Below are 22,330 nucleotides of genomic sequence, written 5' to 3' on the forward strand. Positions count from 1 at the left end.
AGTTATCCCACCCTCCCAAAGGGATATTAAAAACACTGCAATCCTGGAATTAGTTATACAAATACGAGTTTCAATATTTAATCACGGTATTTGGATATAAACGGTATTTCAATATACAACCGTTTGGTCCCGTTTCGTCCCGTCCCGCGTCCCGTCCCATCTTGTCCCGTCCCGCCAATTTTATTTTATTTTTTTAAAAAAAAGCTAGCCGTTGTGCAACGGTTAAAATTGCAAAATAGCCGTTGCCAACAGCCCTTACCCCCCTCCCCCCCCCCAAAACTTTTAATATAACCCCTAAGTTTATTAAATTACACTTTGGCCCTATCTTCTACTATAAATACCTCTCATTCTTCTTCATTTTTTCCCACAAAAATCAATCTTCTCTCTCAAATCTCTTACATTCTAATATTTTATCTATATTATTCTCTCAATTTTCTTACTATCAAGTATCAAATGATAACTTTCAAGTATTTGGGCAAATGTTTTGGAGCAACTTTCAAGCTTCAAATTAATTCGTCAAGTATTTGGAGCAATATTTTGGACAATTTCTTCAAGTTTCAATATTTAATCACGATGCACTCGTTCCATCTCCTAATTTTAATATATAATTTTTGCGTATCATTTTAGTATTTAATTGTTGTGTTTACTTTAGAAAAAAGCTTACTAAATTTTTAGAAAAATTTTATTATGCTACAAAATAATTTTCTGGTATATATTATCCTAGTGTTACACAAATATTATGGTATATTTGTGGAATTTCTGTTGTATTTGGTAAGTATAAAACAAATCCAACTTATGCACCGGCCATTAATGAGATGATTTCAAAATTTAAAAAGTATTTTTTTCCTATTCCCGAAGTTTATTTAATTTCTACTCTGCTTAACCCATCTTTAAAACTAAGAGGTGCAAAGGGACTTGTACATAAAATTTATGAGAATTTAGCAATTCAAGAAAATGAACAACCATCTCTTGAAGACTGCCAAGCTAGCATATATTCTTATGCTAGATCAATATTTGATAAATACAAATCTATGAATACAACAGGTTGTGAAACTGCTCCTTCTACTTCTAAGTCTAGAGCAGAAGTTTTATGGAAGATATGGATGATATAACAGGTTTTGATTCCTCTATTGATGATGAACTTGATTCTTATCTTAATCAAGGATTGGAAAGTATTAAAGACGAAGAAGGCAAGGAACAACTTTTGTCATGGTGGAGGGTAAGGCTTTTCCAACACTTTCAACAATGGCCCGAGATATCCTGGCTATTCAAGCATCATCAGTAGCATTGGAGAGTGCTTTTAGCGCGACAAGATTTCAAATTGAAGATCATAAACATGCACTAGCGGAGGACAGTCTAGAGATTTCTGTATTATTCAGAGATTGGATTAATTCAGAAAGAAGAAATCTTGGTTTTGAAAAATTAACCATTAGGGAAGAAGAAGAAGAATACAATGAGATACTTAGCACTGGGAGCAATGACGGCATGGAGCTCATGGAACATCAATCAACATTGCCAATTCTAATAGAATGTCCGAGAGATATTATTGATAAGTTACAAAGAAGCTATATAGGAGCTTACAAATATTAGTAAGATAATTTATAATTGGCTACTAAGAGGCTTAGTTCAAACAGAACCCTTCCTAGAAGGTGGCTGCGTAGATTAGGTACTCTTCAAAAGAATTATATTTGTATTTGACATTTGAAAGTTCCATTAATAAAATAAAAGGCTCTAAGCGTTGAATTTTTTTTTTTATGAATTGTATTAGTTACTTAATAGTTAATACTTTGAAATTATATTAAATAAATTATAACTCTATTATAAATTTACAATTACTAGAATATTTCATTACAAGTCTTATGTTTTAATATTTTATAATTCTTTACTTAGTTTTCTAATTTTTGTTTTAACATAATAATATTTAAGTTTATTAAATAAGTCAAAAATCTAGTCGTTGCAAACTTTAAAAACATAGTAATTTTAAAAAAACTAGACATTTTTTTTTATAAAAAAAATACACTTAAGGCCCACGAACCTGTCCCGTCCCGTCCCGTCCCATCCCGTTTGTTAGCGGGACGGGATGGGACGAACGTTTCATCCCGTCCCGTCCCGTCCCGTTTCGTCTCGTCCTGTCCCGTTTCGTCCTGTCCCGCCACCTTCCCGCTTAAATGTCGTCCTGTCCCGTTGGACAGCCATAGTCCCAACCAAACATCGGACAAACTCATCTCAAATTTAATTCCGGGATAAATTATCCCTTATTTCTCATACCAAACGAGCCCTGAATGTACCCCTGATCAATCCAATCTCCAGCCCCCCCCTTCCCCCCACCCCCACCCCCACCCCCAAAACAACAAAAAAAATAATGACCACTCCACCCCCAAGACGATTATATCTTGGAATATCCAGCTTTGTATCTTCCAATTCCTTTCACAGATATCGAGTTTTAGCTTTGGCTATTGTCATAAGAGGTTAAAATAGAATTGAAATTTTTGGTTTCTCCTCAACGCAAACTCGTTTAAGTCCATGTTTTGATTTGCATTGTAGAAAATGCTGACACCTTCAATTGAAATCCCAACTGTAAAGAGGGGAAATTGATGAATTAGCGGGATTTGGTGAAAGAATCTGTGATAAAGCATAAGCCCAATTTGTTGTTAAAAGTCTTTACCTTCAACTTTCTCTTATTATCCATGTTTAGGGTATGATCTCAATTCAAGAAATCTTTGATCAGTTCTAGTCTTACATTCCTTCATTCTTTTAAGGTGCTTAACATTTTGAGATGCGTGATGCAATAATAAGATCAGTCCTTATTGGCAAAAGCATGAAAGGTGAACTTTAACATATAGATGTTAAATGTTAACAGAAACTATCTAATAGAAAAAACATTTAGTTCAACAAAATGGGTTAAAACTGCGAACAGTACTCAAGTAAAAGCAGAAAACTTAAGGAAGATGAATGTCGCCTTCAAACAAACTGTTGTTTCAATAAATAATCATTGTTCGCTTGAATGTGTCAAAAAGGCATCTGTTTGTTACACTGGGAAGGGTATGACAAACACCTCAGATTTCGTATACTCTAAATTCAGATTCAGATCAAATCAAGGCAATTGTCCGCTCTTCCTATAGTTCAACATATGTCTGTTCACAGTTGAACAGCTGAACTTCCCCGCTGGCCTGAAAGGCGGTTGTCAGCTCAAGTTCCAGCAGGAGAGAATGCCTCACTTCTAATGTGCCAAATTTTGTGTGTATGCATGCAACATTACAAGTTAGTGTTTCGCGAAAATGATGGTAATGGCATGGCCTCCTGTGGACGAAGAATGACAAGCACACCAAACATCCCCAGCATAGGAAGAACGAGAAGCCATTTTAACAGCTTATAGTAATGAAAATGGAATGTCAAGGAAAAATCATCAGAGAAATATAGCCCATTCTTGTCAACCATCTCCACCAACACAGTTCCAGCAGTCCTCACAGCAACAGTTGGGAGCATAACCCGATGTTTTCCAGGTTGACCAAATATTTTATTTTGCTTAATAGTTCTATCACCTTGGTAATTGCCAGGTACTAACAAACTCACCTGTGCCGTAATGGAGAAATAAAAAAGATACATTACTAACTAGTGAGCAGTGAGATGTTAATAGAAGAAAAACTTTAATAGAAGGTAACGCTTTTTTACCGTGACATTATATGGAGCTTGAGACCCAGATGGATATCTGTATCTATCAAAAATTTCTATTTCAACCCAAAAGCTCTTGCCTTCTTCATCACGGAAAGCTCTTGATGATGGAGTTACATAGACTCCCTCACGATCTAATCTGTATGCAGCATTATTTCTCCCTTGGTTAGGTGATCTCCATGCCTGCAGTGCAGATCATGCAGATATTACTAATCAAACAGCTCAAGGATATAAACCAAAGCCAAAAAAAAAAAAGAAAAAAAAAGAGAGATTATCTTGTCGAGTACCTTGAGGGGATGATGGGGAGAAGGCGTCGAAAAACAGAAGACATTGCCATTCATGGTTGTCACAATAAGATCGAGGTCGTCACCACCATCAACATTGTCAGCCAAGACCATGCTGTATCTGTGAGCAAGAGCAAAGAAAAGCACATTTTCAAATTACCTTTTAAAAAGAAGATTTTTTGTTTCCCTTTAAAAGGAGAACAGCAGAACAAAAACAGAGAACCTAAGGACATCTTACGATGTTTCACCAATATCTACAACATCAGCACATGACGTAGGTCCATCTATGAGATATAAGTAACCATCAAATGAAGTTGTGATAATTGTAAGCCCTTTTTTCCTCTGTCCACGTTTGGTCAAGTCAACAAGAAGAACTTGATTCATCACTCTACCATGAGTCCTGTAAGGATATGGGTGTACAAACGAGCCATCCTTGCCACTAAGAACATAAATATTCCCAGAAAGTGTTGGAACAACGATATCGGTATGGCCATCCCCATCCACATCACCAACGACAGGTCCCTGAGGTTAAAAGTTTTGCATGCATATCATACTCAGGCTAGTTGAGAAACTAAGGAGACAGGACACCGTAGTGTACCTGTGGAACAAGGCTTTTAAGATGCTTTTCCCAAATTTCTTTGCCCTGTGCAGTCCATGCAGCAATATTGCCATGCGAATCTGTAGTAACTAGTTCAATCTTGCCATCATCATTTATATCAGCTGCAATTACTGCTCCTTGGATTTCAGCCATTTCAAGCGGAAACTTATCCCTCACCTTCCCTGATACAGTAAGTGGTTTAGCCTTCAAAGAGTATGATGATGCACAATAATATCAAACAAATTAGACTATAAAGATGGATGCTCCTTGCTACTTCTCATTCCATGATAGACATGTCCACAACACAAAAGTCAAAAGAAGACAGTCGCACCAATCAACTATTGTTGGTTACATCTGGGAATTACCCCCAACCCATGGGCTTAATCAATCTAAAAGGAAAGCTAGCAGAGAAAGGGCACATGCAAGCTTTAGAAGAAAATGAAATACATTACAATAATCATGACATAAAGGGGTATTTAAAGGTCGACATGCATCTCATAATGGGAAAAGAATCCCATAAACACCCAGGGGGGCATGGGGGAGAAAGAGAAGAGATATTTTACTTTTCAGTTGGATAATAATTTTGAAAATCTGAAGATGCTTAAAAATATATTGCAACATGACAATAAGAAGATAAAAATAAATGAAGACCGATTACCCTTGTGATCCAAGACATAAAACAAGCCATAAGAGGTTCCAACTAGAATGTCCAAATTTCCATCACCATCCAGATCAACTACCGTAGGGGAAGAATATATGTAGGCACGGAAGTTCCCTGTGTCAGTACTTAGGTCCAGTTGTTGAGTCCACTTGACTTGCTTGGTATCTAGATTAAAAACAACAATACCACCAGATACATATTTTCCAATGTCAATGTCTCCAAGCTCCTTTGAATGCTCTGAATTTTTATAGTACCTGATAGATTAAATATCAATCAGCTGTGACATATGCACCAGACTAAACTTGCAAATCATTGTTGTTACTGCTGGAGACACCTAAAATGAAGCAAACTGACGGGCTGTTTTTGATATAAAAACTAAAGATACATGAGTTACTTTAAAGTTTAAGCACGACCTCAATTAGCAAAGATGAGAGACATCAAGAAATAGTGGCTGTGACACAAAGAGCAACCACTCAAAAGATCTTAGGCTATAATAATTGCATCTCAAGGATATTTAGATATACTGGCATATATAAACATAAGCCATTAACACAGCCATGCTCATAGGCAGCTCTCAAATATTTATATTTTAAAGCAATAAACCCACCCAATGCAGAAGAAGCCACATTCAAGATTAGTAACGACCTAATTCCAGCATGTCCAACGCTAAAACTACCAGAGGATAGATAAGTCATAAGAGGAAGCATTTTCCCCAAGGAAACATGTTTGGCAAGTTTTCATAAACATGTGTGGCACCAGGAAGTTTGGTAACTTTCTAATGACACAACAAAGAAAGCAATCAGCAGCGGCATCAGAAACAGGAAAACAAGACAGCACTGCGAACCAAAATAGCACATATAGGAGAGAACTCACTCATGGTCAAAGAAATAAGAAACTGCAATAATCATTTCTGACACCCCATCATTATCAATGTCCGCTATGACCTGATACAAAAGATAAGACCCTTAAAACTTTAAAAACATCAGGATCTTAATAAATATCTTCTTTTTTTTTTGATAAGGTATCTAAATAGATATCTATTTTATAATCCGTCTTTGTAAAGGACTTACAGGTGTACATAAAACATGAGCATCAATATGCACATAATCCTCCAATTTCTCATGTTCTGGCTCCCGAAATTCTTCGTCTTTCCACGTGTCCTCGTCAACATAATCATCATAGTCATAATTATACTCATCTGCCAGCTCATCACTGTCACGAAATAACTCAAAAGATGAATCAGCATCTGCTTCTAGGCCTTCTTCATTTTCCACAGTCGCAGCTCCAACATCTTTTGACCCAGAAGCACTTCCCTCAGATCTTTTCGAGACATCATCTTCAAGAAGTCTTCTTCCGGTACTGGTTCCATTCTCCAAATTGCTAATTTTCTCATTTTCAGAACTCAGAATACTATTGTTCGAGTTAGCCATGTTTGTTTCTGCATCACCTAGACTACTGTTTGTCCTCTTTTGGTCCTCTAAAGTAGACGAATTGTTATATGAAACTTCTGATGGCAAAGATATTGAACCGTTGGATGCATCATGATGGACTTCATTCAGAACCGAATGCGTCTCATTGTGAATTGCTGATGTAGTAGAGTCTGAATGGTTGCTACTGTGAGTGGACGCATCATGACCTAAAAGAAAATTTCAGATCTATGATATGTTCTAGCATATAGTAAAAGTTGATGTAGGTCAAAACCCTGCCTTTCCACTTCAAGAGACCAAAGGATTATCATAAGGAAATTGTTAATCAAATGATATGCATGAGTATCTCCTGAAAGACAAAGAGATGATTGCTCGTACAAAATAGTCATCCCACAGTGGCTTGTTAAATATAAAAGATACATAAGGCTGAAGTCCCCTTGAAAAACACTTAAATACTATGAACACATATAAGCAAAGGAAAGCACAGGTTCACAAGTAACTAAAATGAAAGATGGAGACCTTCAACAAGGCTAGAAGATGTAGCAACTTTATCTTCAGAAGAGAAAGAGTTGCTGGAAAGACCATTTGAAGAGGCAGAAGTTCTGGACGTTATCAAAGCTTGTGCACCTGATAAAGCTCCAGGTCCAGATGGTTACACCATGGCATTTTACCATAAATCATGGGCAATAGTAAAGAATGATATCATGGGTGCACTTCATTATTTTCACCAGAATGGCAACTTAGTCAGGTCTTGTAATGCCTCGTTCATAGCTCTAATCCCCAAGAAGAAAGGAGCCACTGAATTAAGGGACTACAGACCAATCAGCTTGATTGGCAGTGTTTATAAAATAGCCTCCAAGATCATAGCAGAGAGGTTGAAAGGGGTGATAGGGAAGCTAGTTTCAGGACATCAAAATGCTTACATCAAATCAAGGCAGATCACCGATGCAGCTCTAATAGCCAATGAAATATTAGATTGGAAGATGAAGTCTGGGCAACCTGGTCTACTTTTCAAACTAGACATTGAAAAGGCATTTGACCAACTCAATTGGGCGTACTTGATTAATATACTCAGGAAGATGGGATTTGGAGAACGCTGGATTAGATGGATTAAATTTTGTATTACCATAGTGAAGTACTCAATTCTAATCAATGGTGGACCTGTTGGGTTTTTCTCTCCCCAAAAAGGCCTGACACGGAGATCCACTGTCACCTTTTTTGTTCATTCTTGCTATGGAAGGCCTAAGCAAAATGTTAGACAAAGCTAACCAGCTCCATTGGCTAGAGGGTTTTAAGGTGGGCAATGAAGAGGGCAATTCGGTGATAGTGTCGCATCTGCTATATGCAGACGACACTCTGATTTTTTATGGAGCTGAAAAATCACAAGTTCTATATCTTAATCTCACGATGATGATCTTTGAAGCTATTTCAGACCTACACATGAACATGCTGAAAAGCAACATCTATCCGGTTAACACAGTCCCAAATCTGGATGAGCTTGCAAAGGTTATGTGTTGTAAAGTGGGATCTTTCCCTACATCATATCTGGGCCTCCCATTGGGAGCTAGATACAAGTCTCAAGGCATCTGGAATGGAGTGATTGAAAAATTTGAAAGGAAACTGGCTTCCTGGAAAATGCAATACCTATCCTTTGGAGGCAGACTTACACTCATCAATAGTGTGCTAGATAGCATACCAACATATTTCATGTCCTTATTCCCAATCTCAGCTAAGGTACAAAGGAGACTTGATCAATTAAGAAGAGATTTTTTACGGGAAGGCATCAGTGACACTCACAAGTTCCATCTAGTTAAATGGCCAAGAGTTATTCTTCCTAAGAACCATGGAGGGCTAGGGATAAAGGATCTTGCCTTGCATAACAAGAGTTTATTGATGAAATGGCATTGGAGGTACAACATGGAAAGATCGGGGCTATGGAAAACAGTTATTCAAGCAAAGTATGGGGTGGCAAACAACTGGTGCACTAGGCAGGGGAGAGCTCCACATGGTTCAGGGCCCTGTAAACACATTTCAAAGCTTTGGAGAGAATTCAAGCTCAAGTCATCACTCAAGTTAGGGAACGGGGCTCATATATCTTTCTGGAAAGATAAATGGCTAGGAACAGAGACCCTGAAAGATGAATTTCCAGCTTTATTTTTACTTGCTAGTAATAAAAATGCAACTATCTCACATGTTTGGCAAAATAGTGCTTGGGCTCCACATTTTAGAAGGGACATCCAAGATTGGGAGATGGATAATCTGTTGGGTTTGCTCAATAAATTATAAGGTGCTAATGTCAATTCTCAGGTGCAGGATAGGTTGGAATGGGGTGAATCAAAAGAGAGAACCTATACTGTCAAAAGAGGATATGACAATCTATTCTCCAACAAGGAATTGATCGACAAATGGCCTTGGAAGCTTATATGGAAAACCAAACTACCTTCAAAAGTACCTGGCTTTATGTGGACAACATTGTATGAAGCTTGTCTTACTCAAGACAATCTTAGCAGAAGGAGTATGCCGACTGTAAATAGATGTTATATGTGCCAAATGGAATCTGAGAGTGTGAGGCATCTTTTTTTGCATTGTTCAGTAGCAGCTGATATTTGGAGTATGTTTTTATCAGTTTTTGGACTTGCCTGGGTTATGCCAAACAGTATCAAGGAAGCTTATGAGAGTTGGTGTTCTTGGAGAGTTGGGAAATTCATCAAAAAGACTTGGTCAATGGTACCTGGTGCTATTTTTTGGAGTACTTGGAATGAAAGGAACCGTAGATGTTTTGATGGGATTTCAACTCCCAACCACACTCTTGAAGCCACTTGTTTAATTAACTTATTTAGTTGGTTCAATCAGGCCCTTGTAACTAGTGTTGAACTATTTCTGGATTTTGTCTGCTCCTTAGTTGTCCGGTAAGTTTTTGTAAGTTTTTGTATATGAGCAGACAATACTTTATGTTGTAATTTTTGCTATGCATCTTCTTGATGCCATTTAAAGAAATTCCCTTACTTCATCAAAAAAAAGTAACTAAATTTAAGGTCCATGAAATATGATAAGAGGCCCAATTATAAGCGAAATGTTACCCAAGGTAACCAAATACAAGTGTCGAATACAAGTAACAAACAATGACTTGTGCCAGATGAAAGACTTCTATCTGGACAATCCATAGTTTAACCTACAATCAATTTTGATTACCAGTACTTTATATTAACTTTCAAAGAAGTTTAATCGTTGCTTCTTCAGACTTCTAACAAGTGTCACAATGCACTTGGTTAAGAAAAGATCACTGAGATCCTATCTTGGTTCAGCTTTATAGTATGTAAATAATAAACAAACGGGTATTCGAATGAGGAAAGAAAGGGAGCTCGAAAGAGAAATCCAAGAATTTACATGATCCTTTTGACTTGCCCATGAAAGAGCAACATACTTACGGGCTACAGACTCCATCAGATGCTCCTGGATTAGTTGGTCATCATGGACATCTGGATGAGAACGGTCCACAGAGTCTGAACTCAAACCCACATGCCAATTTTTTTTAACCTTCAACCGAGGAATCTCAAGTTTATCAGACATCAAGTATCCTGAGACCCTATTCAGATGTTAACCATGTCATATTGAGTCGACAAAATGTCCACGATTACTAAAAGAGGAAAATATTACGAAAGATGACTTAGCATTACCTGAAAAAGAGCACCTCACCGTTGTAGGTGGCCAAACCTATCTCCCTCACTCCATCCTTGTCAATGTCGTACAGGAAAGGACTGGAATGAACAGTAGATTGATGAAAAGCTGGCCATCCTGATAAGGTGAGGTTATATCATTAGCGGAAACATTATCTCATTTACGTGATTCTCTCAAATTTCATGAGTCTACATCCAGAACAATATTCATATAAATACATTAACTTGTCCTTTGACATTCCAGATTTGAATTCAGATCCAATTTATAAGCTAGATTGGGTGACTGTGCACCAGGTAAAGGGTGTCTCCAGTCTTCTGTAGCCAATCAAATAAGTTTTCATTTACATTTACCTAAAAATATTTGAAGTTACTCTTATTACAGCCTCCCACAAATTATACCTGGTAGTTTATCTCCATCAGAACCTTCCAGAACTTCCAAGTAATGAACAAAAGAGGGAACTACAACCTCAAGCTTCCCATCACTAATGTACAGATGGAAAAAGTCTGTTAGGATGAACAAATGAGCTGAAAGGAATAAAATCGAATAAAGCAATTGCAATGATGTTTTACAACTTCAAAGACTCATACTCATCAAATTTGGTACAACTAGCATAATGGTACATTTTGCTCTTATTTTCCCTTTGGCGACAGGGGAATGGGCTTGATGACACATTCATTGACCATGTAAATCCATGGTGTGTTAAAGCCACCCAGCAAAAAGAAAATATATTTGATTAATCTTTTTCTCTTTCTTCACATTGTAATTGATTAAAACAAGTTATTTATGACAGTAAACACTGCAGCACCCTTACCATTCAGAGGCAGCGTTAAAGCAATAAATATACTGCATGTAAAACAACAAAGTAAATTACAGAAGAAAAAAAAATTATCTTGTACAATGTTACCTGTTAATATCAGCAATCAAGGGAGACGCATACACGCTAGAACTAACTTCTGTCTGCCATCTTAGCTCCAAATGCTGAGGGCATTGTGTATTCAACAATTCATCCTCATCTCTGCAGCATACATTTTAGAAACTCTTCAGTAGTTCTTTCATTGTCTTTTTGATATGTAAATGAAAAGAATTCAAAGAATTTTAACCATACTTACGATGTCAAATAAAAAGCAGTAATACAGGAAATTAATAAACTAATCAACCAATCAATCTATTATGCCTCAATCCAAACTACTAGGTGTTGGTTATCCTCTATATCCATTAAGCACCATTTGCGCTTATTCCATTCCAGTAATAAACAATTCATCTTAAAGCATAAGAAGCATCTAAGATGTGAATTTGCCTTTGAAATGTAATTCGTAAACTGTGTAGGAAACAAAGGAGAATGAGAACAAAGAAATCAAGAAGTAAAATTAACTCATATGACAACAATGTGGATAAGAAAGTTAAAAAGTTAAGCCACCCAGTAAATACACCTTACATAGGTCAAGCCGTCAAGGAGAAGGCATCACAATAGATGTTCAGCATAATCAATTATTACTTTCACACGTTTCTAGTTTTTGTATAGTATATTTATTTTTTAATAGAGTAAATAGTTTTATTAATAATAGACAAATTTCTCATATACAAACCTTATACCAAAAAAGTAGAGAATATACAACATAATATGATTCTCTTGATATCCATCTTCACAAACTAAAACTTCATTAGCGCACCAAAAGAAACTAGGAGTGATAGGCTATTCTCAAATATACAGTCTCAACTTCATTATTATTCTCACGAGTTCCTATCTCTTTCTCAGTCTATTACTGTAAACTAAATGCAAATATGACTAAAAAGTACGAAATTGATAAAAAAATCACAAAAGGAATAAGCAAAGAAATTTCGGTTCAACAACAATAAAATACCAATGCAACACAAGTTAAAAATATGTATTTCTCTTACAACAAATATGATGTCAAAATACAAGATATTTTTCATACTAATCGAAATATACAAATTTTAAACCGATGAATCATCTAAACTGCAAACAATGCTAAACAAAATATAAAATTGACCAATTCACAGCTAAAACATACTATAGAGTACAAATGCAGCTAGAATTTCAGTATTACAGCAAAAATTAAGTCAAATGCAACAAAATTTGCTAGTACATAGAGAGGAATCGAAAATTTACAAATTTGGATAAGCAGTAGAATCATCTGTAGCTTCTCGTTCACGGAACTTGTTAGTCTTCGGTTCCTCCGACTGCAAATGAGAGAAATTCGACGAAAAGATGAGAAAACAGAGTAAAAGAACCCTAGTTTTCATCATCTAGATCGTCGGTTTGAATCGCAATTTTGATTCGCTAAAATGTAAAAATTAACTGAATTTATGACGAGAATTGAAGAATTTTATTAAAACCCCAAAAATTAGGGTAGGGTTAGGGTTTATTTTGAGGATCTACGAGAGATTGAAGAGTGAAAAGAAGAATTTTGGAGCTGAAATTTGGGAGTGCAGTGATAGTCAAATGCTTCTTCAGTTTAGCTTATGAATTAGAGAGTACCCCTTAATTTGGGTATATTTACAGTTTTAGGATACCAATTTTAGAGCCCCGTTTGGACATACAATTTTTTTTCCTTTTTCCCGAAAAAAAAATCACTTTTTTCCAAAATCAGGCTTGTTCGTAAAATTTCACTTGAAGATGCATTTTGGAAATTTTTGAAAATTTGAAAAACTCCAAAAAATTATTTTTCAAAAGTTTCACTCAAATTACTCACAAAACTTCAAAAACAACCCAAACTAAAATTTATGTCCAAACACAACTTTAAATTTCAAATATCATTTTCACTTGAAAAAAAATTCCATCAATTTTTTGGAATTTTACAATTCTTATGTCTAAACACCTACTTAGTTACTATTTAGAATTAGAATGTGGGGTTACAAATAAATTACGATATTGAAATAGTTACATACTACTATTTAGCTCATCATATAACTACTATTCTCTCCTATTTTTATGGCGCATTGAACACGAAATTTAAAATATTAATAAATAATAAAAAGTTTTTAAATTATTTCTAAATACAAAAAAAAATCTTTTTTGATAAATTAAAAAAAAAATTATACCACATAAATTGAGAATATACTATTTGTCAGTTTCTATTAATTAGGCATGATAATAAAATTCGAACACCCAAAATGATACTCTATATGTTTTAACTTAAGTGATATAGTTTGACTCGATATGGAGTTTAAGAAAGAAATAAAAATTTCTAAAATTTTGTGGTCTTTAACATGATATAATATTTGTGTGGCCGAATAAGCTTCTCATTAATGTTAAATGAGACAGTTATTATTTTTAAATATAAAATATACCATTCTTTTTTAAATAGATTATTAAGAAAATAATAATTGATAAATAGATGACCATTTATCTATTATTATTACTTTGTTTATTTCCATTTTTGTCATTAATTAATATTCCCTCCATTTCAATTTGTTTGAATCTTTTTTGGTGTACGAGGGATAAAATGACTAATTTTTTATGAGAGTTCGGACATAGGCTTTTATAAAAAATTTTAAATAAAATTTAAATATTTAAAAATTACGTAAAAGTAATTTAAATCACAATAGTTAACAATTTAATAAATTTTAGAACTATTTACAAAAAGTATAGTTAAAGATAACCTAGTTTGACTCCCCAAATAGTAAAATATTTATTCTTTTTTAAACGGATGGAGTACATTATTATTGTAGCTCTTACCGTTATTATTTTTCTTGCACCATTATTATCATTTTCATTATCTTTATTTAGTATTACTAGTATTATAATTAATATAATTATTATTATTATCCTTGTTTTAATATTAAGTTGCCAATATGTTACTACTACTACTACTACTTTAAATAATTCTGCCACTAACATAATGTGGTAGAATTTTGAATTTGAACCCATAAAGTTCAAATCCTAGATTTCATTAGTTACTATAAAAGTTTATCTTCCTCTTCTTTATCCGTCAAACATTGGTGGAGCTACAGTGCTCCAAGGATGGTCAGGCGCACATCCTTCGCCGGAAAATTAAATTGTATATATAAGTAAAATGTTATTTTATTTTAATATATCCAACAGCTTGCACATCCTTGACACAATTGGGTGAGGTAGCTCAGTGGTGAAGGGTGGGCAAAATGTGCCACTAATTGTAGGTTCAAGTCTTGATGCAAACTTTTGGTACATCCCATTTGTTTTATATTATTATTTTTTCAAGAAGTAATATAAGTGTAACCTTTGACTTTCTTTTTCTTTTTCTTTTTAAATTTTTTAATAAACAAATATTGAAGATCATTATTTAATTAAAAGCTACTTAATAAAAAATTCTAAAAGCTCTTTACTATATCTAAATCTAAGTTTGTCAAAACAGAAAAAGAAGAACAGTGAGGAGAGAAACAAAAGACTCCTGCTTGCTCTTTGCATTGCTACCTGTTGCGTTATTGTCAGATGCCTGTGAAAGCTTGCACTCTAACTCTAAATCTGGTTCAATTTCAGGTAATATTTCTTCTGTCTTTCTCTTTCTTTTTTTGGCTCAATTTACAATCTGAATTTTATTGTTAGTCTTTATAGATTGAAAATTTGCTAAATATTTGTAAATCTCTTAAACAATGTACAACTAGAATAAAATAATTGATACTTGTGTAGTGTTACAATGAATACTTACAGTGCTTTTTAATAGACGTTCTTTCTGTTTCTAATAAGTGCGATGCACTTGACTATTATTTCAATTTGATTTGAAGTTTCAATGGACTTGAGAATTTTTTTTTTAGTAAAGTACCAAAAAGAAGTTTGACATCTCAAAATCAACCAATCGAGAATAACTGTGGACCAATCAAAAATACCATCGCATTCAAAAACTTGATTAAAATACTATAGGTTTTGATCCAGCAGAACTCCAATTTTGAATTATCATCCAAACCATCGTGATAAAATAAGGAGCGAATACCTTCGAATTGGTCCTTTCCAACCTCGGAATCATGACTTCCCTTAATCTGACTTTTCAGGATCAAATCGGCATTTTGTTTCTAAATGGTTTGATAATTATGGTGACTGATTGGAGTATAGTGTGAGTACAGATGCAACATATTATTTACCTTATTATTTGTTTGAAGGTGATAATATTCATCAGGGTGGAGGTGATGTATTTTCAAGTAAAGGGTTTAGAAATTGGCATAAGATCAAAGACAACTTTTCAAAGCATATTCGTAGGCCGAGTAGTGTTCATAATCAAGCAAAAAGAAATCATGAAGATCTAATGCAACAACAACAGTTCATTCATGCTGCATTTGTCAAACAATCTGATAAAATGAAAGATGAATACCGGCTTCGCTTAAATGCTTCAATTGATGTGATAAGACTTCTCTTGAATCAAGGATTGGCACTCTGTAGTCACGATAAAAGTGAATCGTCATTGAACGGAGGTAACTTTCTTGATGTTCTTTCATGGTACCGAGATAGATGTGAAAAGATTAAGCCTTTTGTAATGCAAAATGCTCCAAAAAATAATAAAATGACTTCTCCTGACATCCAAAAAGAAATTGTGACTGTATGTAAGATAGAAACAATAAGCCTACAATAGAGGATGTAAATGGTGACTGCTTTTCTCTATTAGTTGATGAATCTTTTGATGTGTCACGAAAAGAGCAAATGCCTATTGTTTTAAGATATGTTGATAGAAAAGGATTTGTGATGGAAGCATCTATTGGACTTGTTCATGTTCTTGATACTAGTGCATTATCCTTGAAGAAAGCTGTAACGGCCCGACTGGTCATTTTACTTTCTAGAAACATGTTCCCTAAATAAGACTTTATGTACTTGCTTTTATTGATTTATGACTTGCGGGGATGGTTGGTTCGGGATTTGGAAGAGTTTGTGTTGAAACCGGAACACTTGGTTCTTTAAGATTGGCTTAAAAGGCCAAGTTTGACTTCGGTCAACATTTCGGGTAAACGACCTTGGGATCGGGATTTGAAGGTTCCGACAGGTTCGTATGATAATTTCGGACTTGAGCGTATGTCCGGATCGAATTTTGGATGACTCAGGAGCGTTTTGGCGCCCAATAGTGAAAGTTGATTCCTTAAGGATTTTTGAAGTTCTTTAAATTTGGTTTGGAGCAGGTTTTTGTGATATCGAGGTCTGAACGGAATTCCGAGACCAGGAATAGTTCCATAATGTCATTTACAACTTGCATGCAAAATTTGAAATTTTTCGAGTAGTATAAGTATGTTTCGGCACATTTGAAGCAGATTGAAGAACTTGAAGTTCATAAGTTTGATTCGATTGGTTTTAGGGTGTGATTCTTAGTTTTAATGTTGTTTGGGCGTTTCGAGGGTTCGAGAGAGTTTGTTTTATGATTCCAAACTTATTGGTATGTTCGAACAGGGACCCAGGAGCCCCGAGCGTCAATCGGACAAGGCTCGAGCTAATTTGAAAATTTGAGAAGAAGCTGAAGCTCCAGTTGCTCTCATAACCACACCTGCAGTTGGTCAGCCGTAGGTACGAGCCCGCAGAAGTAGCTAAGCCATCGCAGATGCGGTCCAAGGGAAGGATCCCATGTTCCGCATATGTGGCTCCTTTTCCGCAGAAGCGGTCCCCTAACCACAGATGCGGACCCAGCTAGTCCGACCCTTTTTCATAGAAGCGGACGATCTCCCGTAGAAGCGAGACCGCAGATGCGATCCCCTCACTGCAGGTGCGAAAATCGCTGAAAGTAGTGGCCTTCATTTAATATGGGAGTTTGTCATTTTTGACACATTTCACTCCATACTCGGGCGATTTGAGAGCTTCAAAAGGGGAAATTTCCACCTATATTTGTGAGATAAGTTATTTCTACTTAATGTAAGTTTAATACATAGTTTATGGATATATTACAACATGTAAATTAGTGAAAATTATGAGTTTAGAGTAAAACCTAGAGTTTTGATAAAAATGTGATTCAACCACAAAATTTGTTATAGAATGTAGTAGAAATCATATATTCTTGATCCTATGGTTATGGGTAGCGACTTTCTTCGAAAATTTTCGGAATCCGGGCACGTAGGCCCAAAGATGATTTTTAGGAACCGTGCATTTAGGGTTGGGAAACTACTTTAATAGTAAGAATATGAACTCTTGAGCATATATTGACTAGTTCTTACCCCATTTGAATAGTTTTGGATCGTTCGACTCTGATTTGAGGGTTTGAGCGCATTCTTGAATTTTGAAGTAAACTTTGGGGCAAGGTAAGTCTCCTTTCTAACCTCGTAAAAGGAAATTATCCCCATAGGAGAAATAATCGAATATGTGTTACTAATTGCGGGGGCTACGTACGCACGAAGTGACGAGAGTACGTGCGTAGCTACTATTATGCTTAAGTCCAGGTAGTCTAGGACCCAAAAGCATGCTTTACTTGTCGTATTTGTAACTTTGTTATCAATATAAATTGCATAAATTATATCGAACTTGACAAATGAATTTCTAAAAAGTTAAACATCGTTTTTTTGACGTTAAAGAGAAGTTTGACATTACTTTGGGTAATTGCTTTTCTGATAAAATCTTGATTGATTTCTTGATGTGTTTATTTGTATTTGACCGCGTCATATATATGATTCGCGAGAGAGGTAATAGATGCATCTATGGTTCGCACTGTTCGACCCTCCGGTAGTGTACACTTTATTATTATGTCGGATCGGGTCGTACGTCTTTGGCATTATTTGCGCATGCTATTTGCTTGGTACTTTCTGTGCTTTGAACTGCTTTAAATGCCTTGAAATTGCTAACTGAAATGTCGGAAATTAAAATATTATTTATGAAAGAACCTGTCACTTCCTATTATTAACAGTTATTTATTCATGATATCCATGCTTAGCGTATTGCTTAAATTATACTAATATTGACCCTAGTAAGTGTCAAGTCGATCCCTCGTCAATACTTTTTTGAGGTTAGACTGGATACTTGCTGGGTACATATTGTTTATGTACTCATACTATGCTTCTATACTTAATTGTATAGGATCTGAGGCAGGTGTATCTAGCTACCCGTCCGTCACGCGGTCCTGATACTTGACCGAGATTCCACGGCGAGTTGCCCATTCTGAGCCATTCAGCAGCATGCCAGAGTCTCTCCTTTTGTTATTATTGTCTATCTTATTTCAGGGTGTAGAATAGTTATATTCTTTTGTACATTCTACTAGTTACCCTTGTACTTGTGACACTAGATCCTGGAATACACTTTAGTAGACTATTACTTTTGGTTTGTATTTTTATTATTATGACTCCCTTAGTCTTTCCTGATTTAGTTGCCTTATAAATTTGTTAATTATCGACTGTTTTAAATTTAAGTTAAGTAGATGTTGGGATTCTTTATTAAAATAAATGAGAACTCACTAGTTGATTTAGGGTTGGCTTGCCTAACAATGGTGTTGGGCGCCATCACGTCCTATAATGGAATTTGGGTCGTGACAACATGGTATCAGAGCATTAGGTTCACGTAGGTCTCACAAGTCATGGGCAAACCTAATAGAGTCTTGCGGATCGGTACGGAGATGTCTGTACTTATCTTCGAGAGGCTATATGGTGTTAGGAAACTACTCTTTATTCATCTTCAGTGCAGTTGATGGTATACTGAATTTCCTTCTTCTATTCTCTCACAAATGGTGAGGACGCGTACGACAGACGTTCCAGACCCGGGAGAAGTTGCTCCCCCCGTTGCTAGAGGCCGAGGTAGAGGCCGGGAGAGGGCACCGATCTGAGGTAGAGGACGAGGGCGTCCTAGAGCTACCCTAGTTGCACCACCGACGGATCCTGAAGGGGATCTTATTATTGAGAAGCAGGGCGAGGTGCCCGCAGCAGAGCCTACCCCGACGGACATTATGACAGCACTGGGCTTTTAGGAGGTCATGGGTCGTATGCTACGGTTCATGGATTCTATGGCCTAGGCTAGTTTATTTCCAGTAGACCCAGCCATATCTCAGGCGGGAAGGGAAGCACATACCCTTATTGCTTAGGCTCCTGGTCATGCAGTCGCAATGTATCAGACTCCGAGTGCACTACCCGCGGATGGGCCCCAGCCACTTGCCGCAGTGGTACACAAGCCCAGACCATATGCGGAAGGCGATCCGCAGAAGTTATTGGAAAGATGGACTAGGCTACACTATCCTATCTTCGGAGGCGAGCGTCATGAGGATGTCCAGGATTTCATTGATAGGTGCAGGGACAGACTGCACAATATGAGGATATTAAAGTCTCATAGGGTTGAATTCACTACTTTCTAGCTGGAGGGCTGGGCCCGTAGATGGTGGCAGTCTTATGTTCTTGGCAGGCCAGCAGGTTCTCCTCCTATTACTTGGGGACAGTTCACACAACTTTTCTTGGATAGGTATATCCCACCCTCTAAGAGGGAAGAGTTGCGGTATCAGTTTGAGCAGCTTGAGTAGGGTTAGATGTTAGTGACCGACTATGAGGCGAGGTTTTCTGAGTTGTCTCGTCGTGCACTGATGATACTTCCTACTGATGCAGAGAGAGTGCAGAGGTTTTTTGCAGGGTTGCACTTTGGTATTAGGGCCAACATGGCTTGAGAGGTCGATATGGGAACTCCTTATCAGCTGGTAGTGGAGATTGCTCGGAGAATTAAGGGCTACCGTCTGAGAGGTAGAGAGCAGATGCAGCAGGATAAGAGGGTGCTCGATTCTCTAGGGAGTTTAAAGGTGCCCCGGCTAGGAGCAGAGGTCAGTTTGGGAGGGATCAGCTCAGCAGGCCCCCATAATCAGCACTACCACCTCCTCGAGGTGCTCCAGCACGCCCCTATTTCAGCGCCATACCAGAGAGTTCTTACCGCCCGCCAGCCATCCAGGGTTCTTCCAGTGGGTATTCAGGTCCAAGGTTCGTCCAACTCCTACTTTAGTGTTATATCGAAGAGTTCATACCGACCACCAGCCATTCAGGATTCCTCTAGTGGGTATTCAAGCCATCAGGGCCAAACTACAAGGCAGTAGTCTATAGTGCCAAGAGGTTGTTACGATTGTGGAGATCTGATTTACATGAAGAGGACCTGCCCCAGACTTCGAGGCAAGGCAATGCAGCAGGGTCAGCAGCCCAAGATTACAGCACTAGTTGTCCTGCCGCCCAGAGGTGGAGGACAGACTGGTAGGGGCCATCCTAGAGGTGGAGGCCAGGCAGAGGGAGGTCACCAGCTACTATTTTGTCAGGTGGACGCCAGCCAATCGACGCTCCAGCCAAATTCTATGCTTTTCCGGCCAGACCAGATGCATTGGCCTCAGATATCGTTATCACAGGTATTATTTCCGCCTGCGGTAGGGATGCTTCAGTACTATTTGATCCAGGGTCTACCTATTCATATGTATCATCTTTGTTTGCTCATCTCCTGGATATTCCTTGTGAGTCCTTGGGTACTCTTGTTCATGTGTCAACTCATGTGGGCGATTCTGTGGTTGTGGATCGGATTTATCAGTCTTGTGTGGTCATATTCTGTGGTTTTGAGACTAGAGCAGATCTCCTATTGCTTGATATGACCGACTTTGAGGTTATCCTGGGCATGGACTGGTTATCCCCTTATCATGTCGTCCTAGATTCCCATGCCAAGATTGTTACTTTAGCAATGCTAAAGTTGCTGAGGTTGGAATGGAAGGGTTCTTCAGTTAGTACATCTAGTTGGATTATTTCTTTTCTGAAGGCTCGACATATGGTCGAGAAGGGTTGTTTGGCTTATCTAGCTTATGTTCGGGACACCATCGCAGAGTCTTTGACGATTGATTCAGCTCCAGTAGTCTAGGAGTTCGCCGATGTGTTTTCTTCTGACCTTCCAGGCATGCCACCGGATCGTGATATCGATTTCTGTATTGATTTGGCTCCAGGTACCCAGCCTATATCTATCATACCGTACCGTATGGCTCCGAAAGAGTTGAAGGGGTTGAATGAGCAGCTTGAGGAATTGTTAGAAAAGGGGTTTGTGAGATCGAGTGTGTCCCCTTGGGGTGCACCAGTGTTGTTTGTAAAGAAGAAGGATGGGACTATGCGGATGTGCATTGACTACCGCCAATTGAACAAGGTTACCATTAAGAACAAGTACCCATTGCCGCACATTGATGATTTGTTCGACCAGTTGCACGGTGCTAGGGTGTTCTCTAAGATCTACTTGAGATCAAGGTATCATCAGCTAAATATTCGGGACTCAGATGCCCCGAAGACTGCTTTCCGTACTAGATATGGCCATTATGAGTTTCTGGTGATGTCCTTCGGCTTGATTAATGCCCTATCGGTGTTTATGGACTTGATGAACAGGGTGTTTAGGCCTTATATTGACTCCTTTGGTATTGTCTTCATTGATGACATCTTGATCTACTCACATAGCCTGGGGGAGCACGAGCAACATTTGAGAGTGGTGCTTCAAACATTGCGAGAGCAGAAGCTATATGCTAAGTTCTCCAAGTGTGAGTTTTGGCTAGTGTCAGTAGCATTCTTGGGGCATGTTGTATCAGGAGAGGGTATTAAGGCAGATCCCAAGAAGATTGAGGCAGTTCAGAGTTGTCCACGTCCTACTTCAGTGACTGAGATCAGGAGTTTCCTGAGGTTAGCAGGTTATTATCACCGATTCGTGCAGGGCTTTTCATCCATTACAGCACCTTTGACTAGATTGACCCAGAAGGGTGCTCCTTTCCGTTGGTTCGATGATTACGAGGTGAGCTTTTAGAAGCTCAAGACAGCCTTTACTACAACACTTGTTCTAGTGTTGCCTTCCGGTTCGGAGATGTATACAGTATATTGTGATGTCTCATACATTGGCTTGGGATATGTACTGATATAGGGGCGAGTTATTGTATAAGCTTTGCGTCAACTAAAGATTCATGAGAAGAATTACCCTGTGCACGACCTAGAGTTAGCATTGTTTGTTCATGCTCTTAATATATGGAGGCATTATCTATACGGGATGTCATGTGAGGTTTATACTGATCATCGCAGCTTACAACATTTGTTCAAGCAGAGGGATCTCAATTTGAGGCAGCAAAGGTGGCTTGAGTTACTGAAGGAT

General features: G+C 37.4%; 1 protein-coding gene across 1 annotated transcript; it reads right to left on the reverse strand.

The window, feature by feature from the left end:
* Window positions 1-2,955: 2,955 nt before the first annotated feature.
* Window positions 2,956-12,789, reverse strand: LOC104247683 (protein DEFECTIVE IN EXINE FORMATION 1). Its single transcript, XM_009803756.2, has 13 exons — window positions 12,452-12,789; window positions 11,225-11,335; window positions 10,719-10,801; window positions 10,320-10,437; window positions 10,071-10,228; window positions 6,286-6,851; window positions 6,089-6,159; window positions 5,213-5,469; window positions 4,555-4,736; window positions 4,195-4,478; window positions 3,960-4,077; window positions 3,673-3,855; window positions 2,956-3,573 (listed from the first exon to the last, which is right to left on the reverse strand). Exons 1-13 carry the CDS (start codon window positions 12,586-12,588, stop codon window positions 3,256-3,258), a joined length of 2,586 nt encoding a protein of 861 aa, XP_009802058.1. The 5' UTR covers window positions 12,589-12,789; the 3' UTR covers window positions 2,956-3,255.
* Window positions 12,790-22,330: the final 9,541 nt, after the last annotated feature.

This window comes from Nicotiana sylvestris, chromosome 7 (genome assembly GCF_000393655.2).
Source record: "Nicotiana sylvestris chromosome 7, ASM39365v2, whole genome shotgun sequence".
Classification (NCBI taxonomy): domain Eukaryota; kingdom Viridiplantae; phylum Streptophyta; class Magnoliopsida; order Solanales; family Solanaceae; genus Nicotiana; species Nicotiana sylvestris.

Excerpts from the sequence above, each read along its gene's own strand:
- LOC104247683 (XM_009803756.2), bottom strand. The coding sequence starts at position 12,588 with ATGATGAAAACTAGGGTTCTTTTACTCTGTTTTCTCATCTTTTCGTCG. Across the intron at positions 10,438-10,718 it reads TGATGGAGATAAACTACCAG|GATGGCCAGCTTTTCATCAA; the intron begins GTATAATTTGTG and ends TCACCTTATCAG. Across the intron at positions 4,479-4,554 it reads TTAAAAGCCTTGTTCCACAG|GGACCTGTCGTTGGTGATGT; the intron begins GTACACTACGGT and ends TTTTAACCTCAG.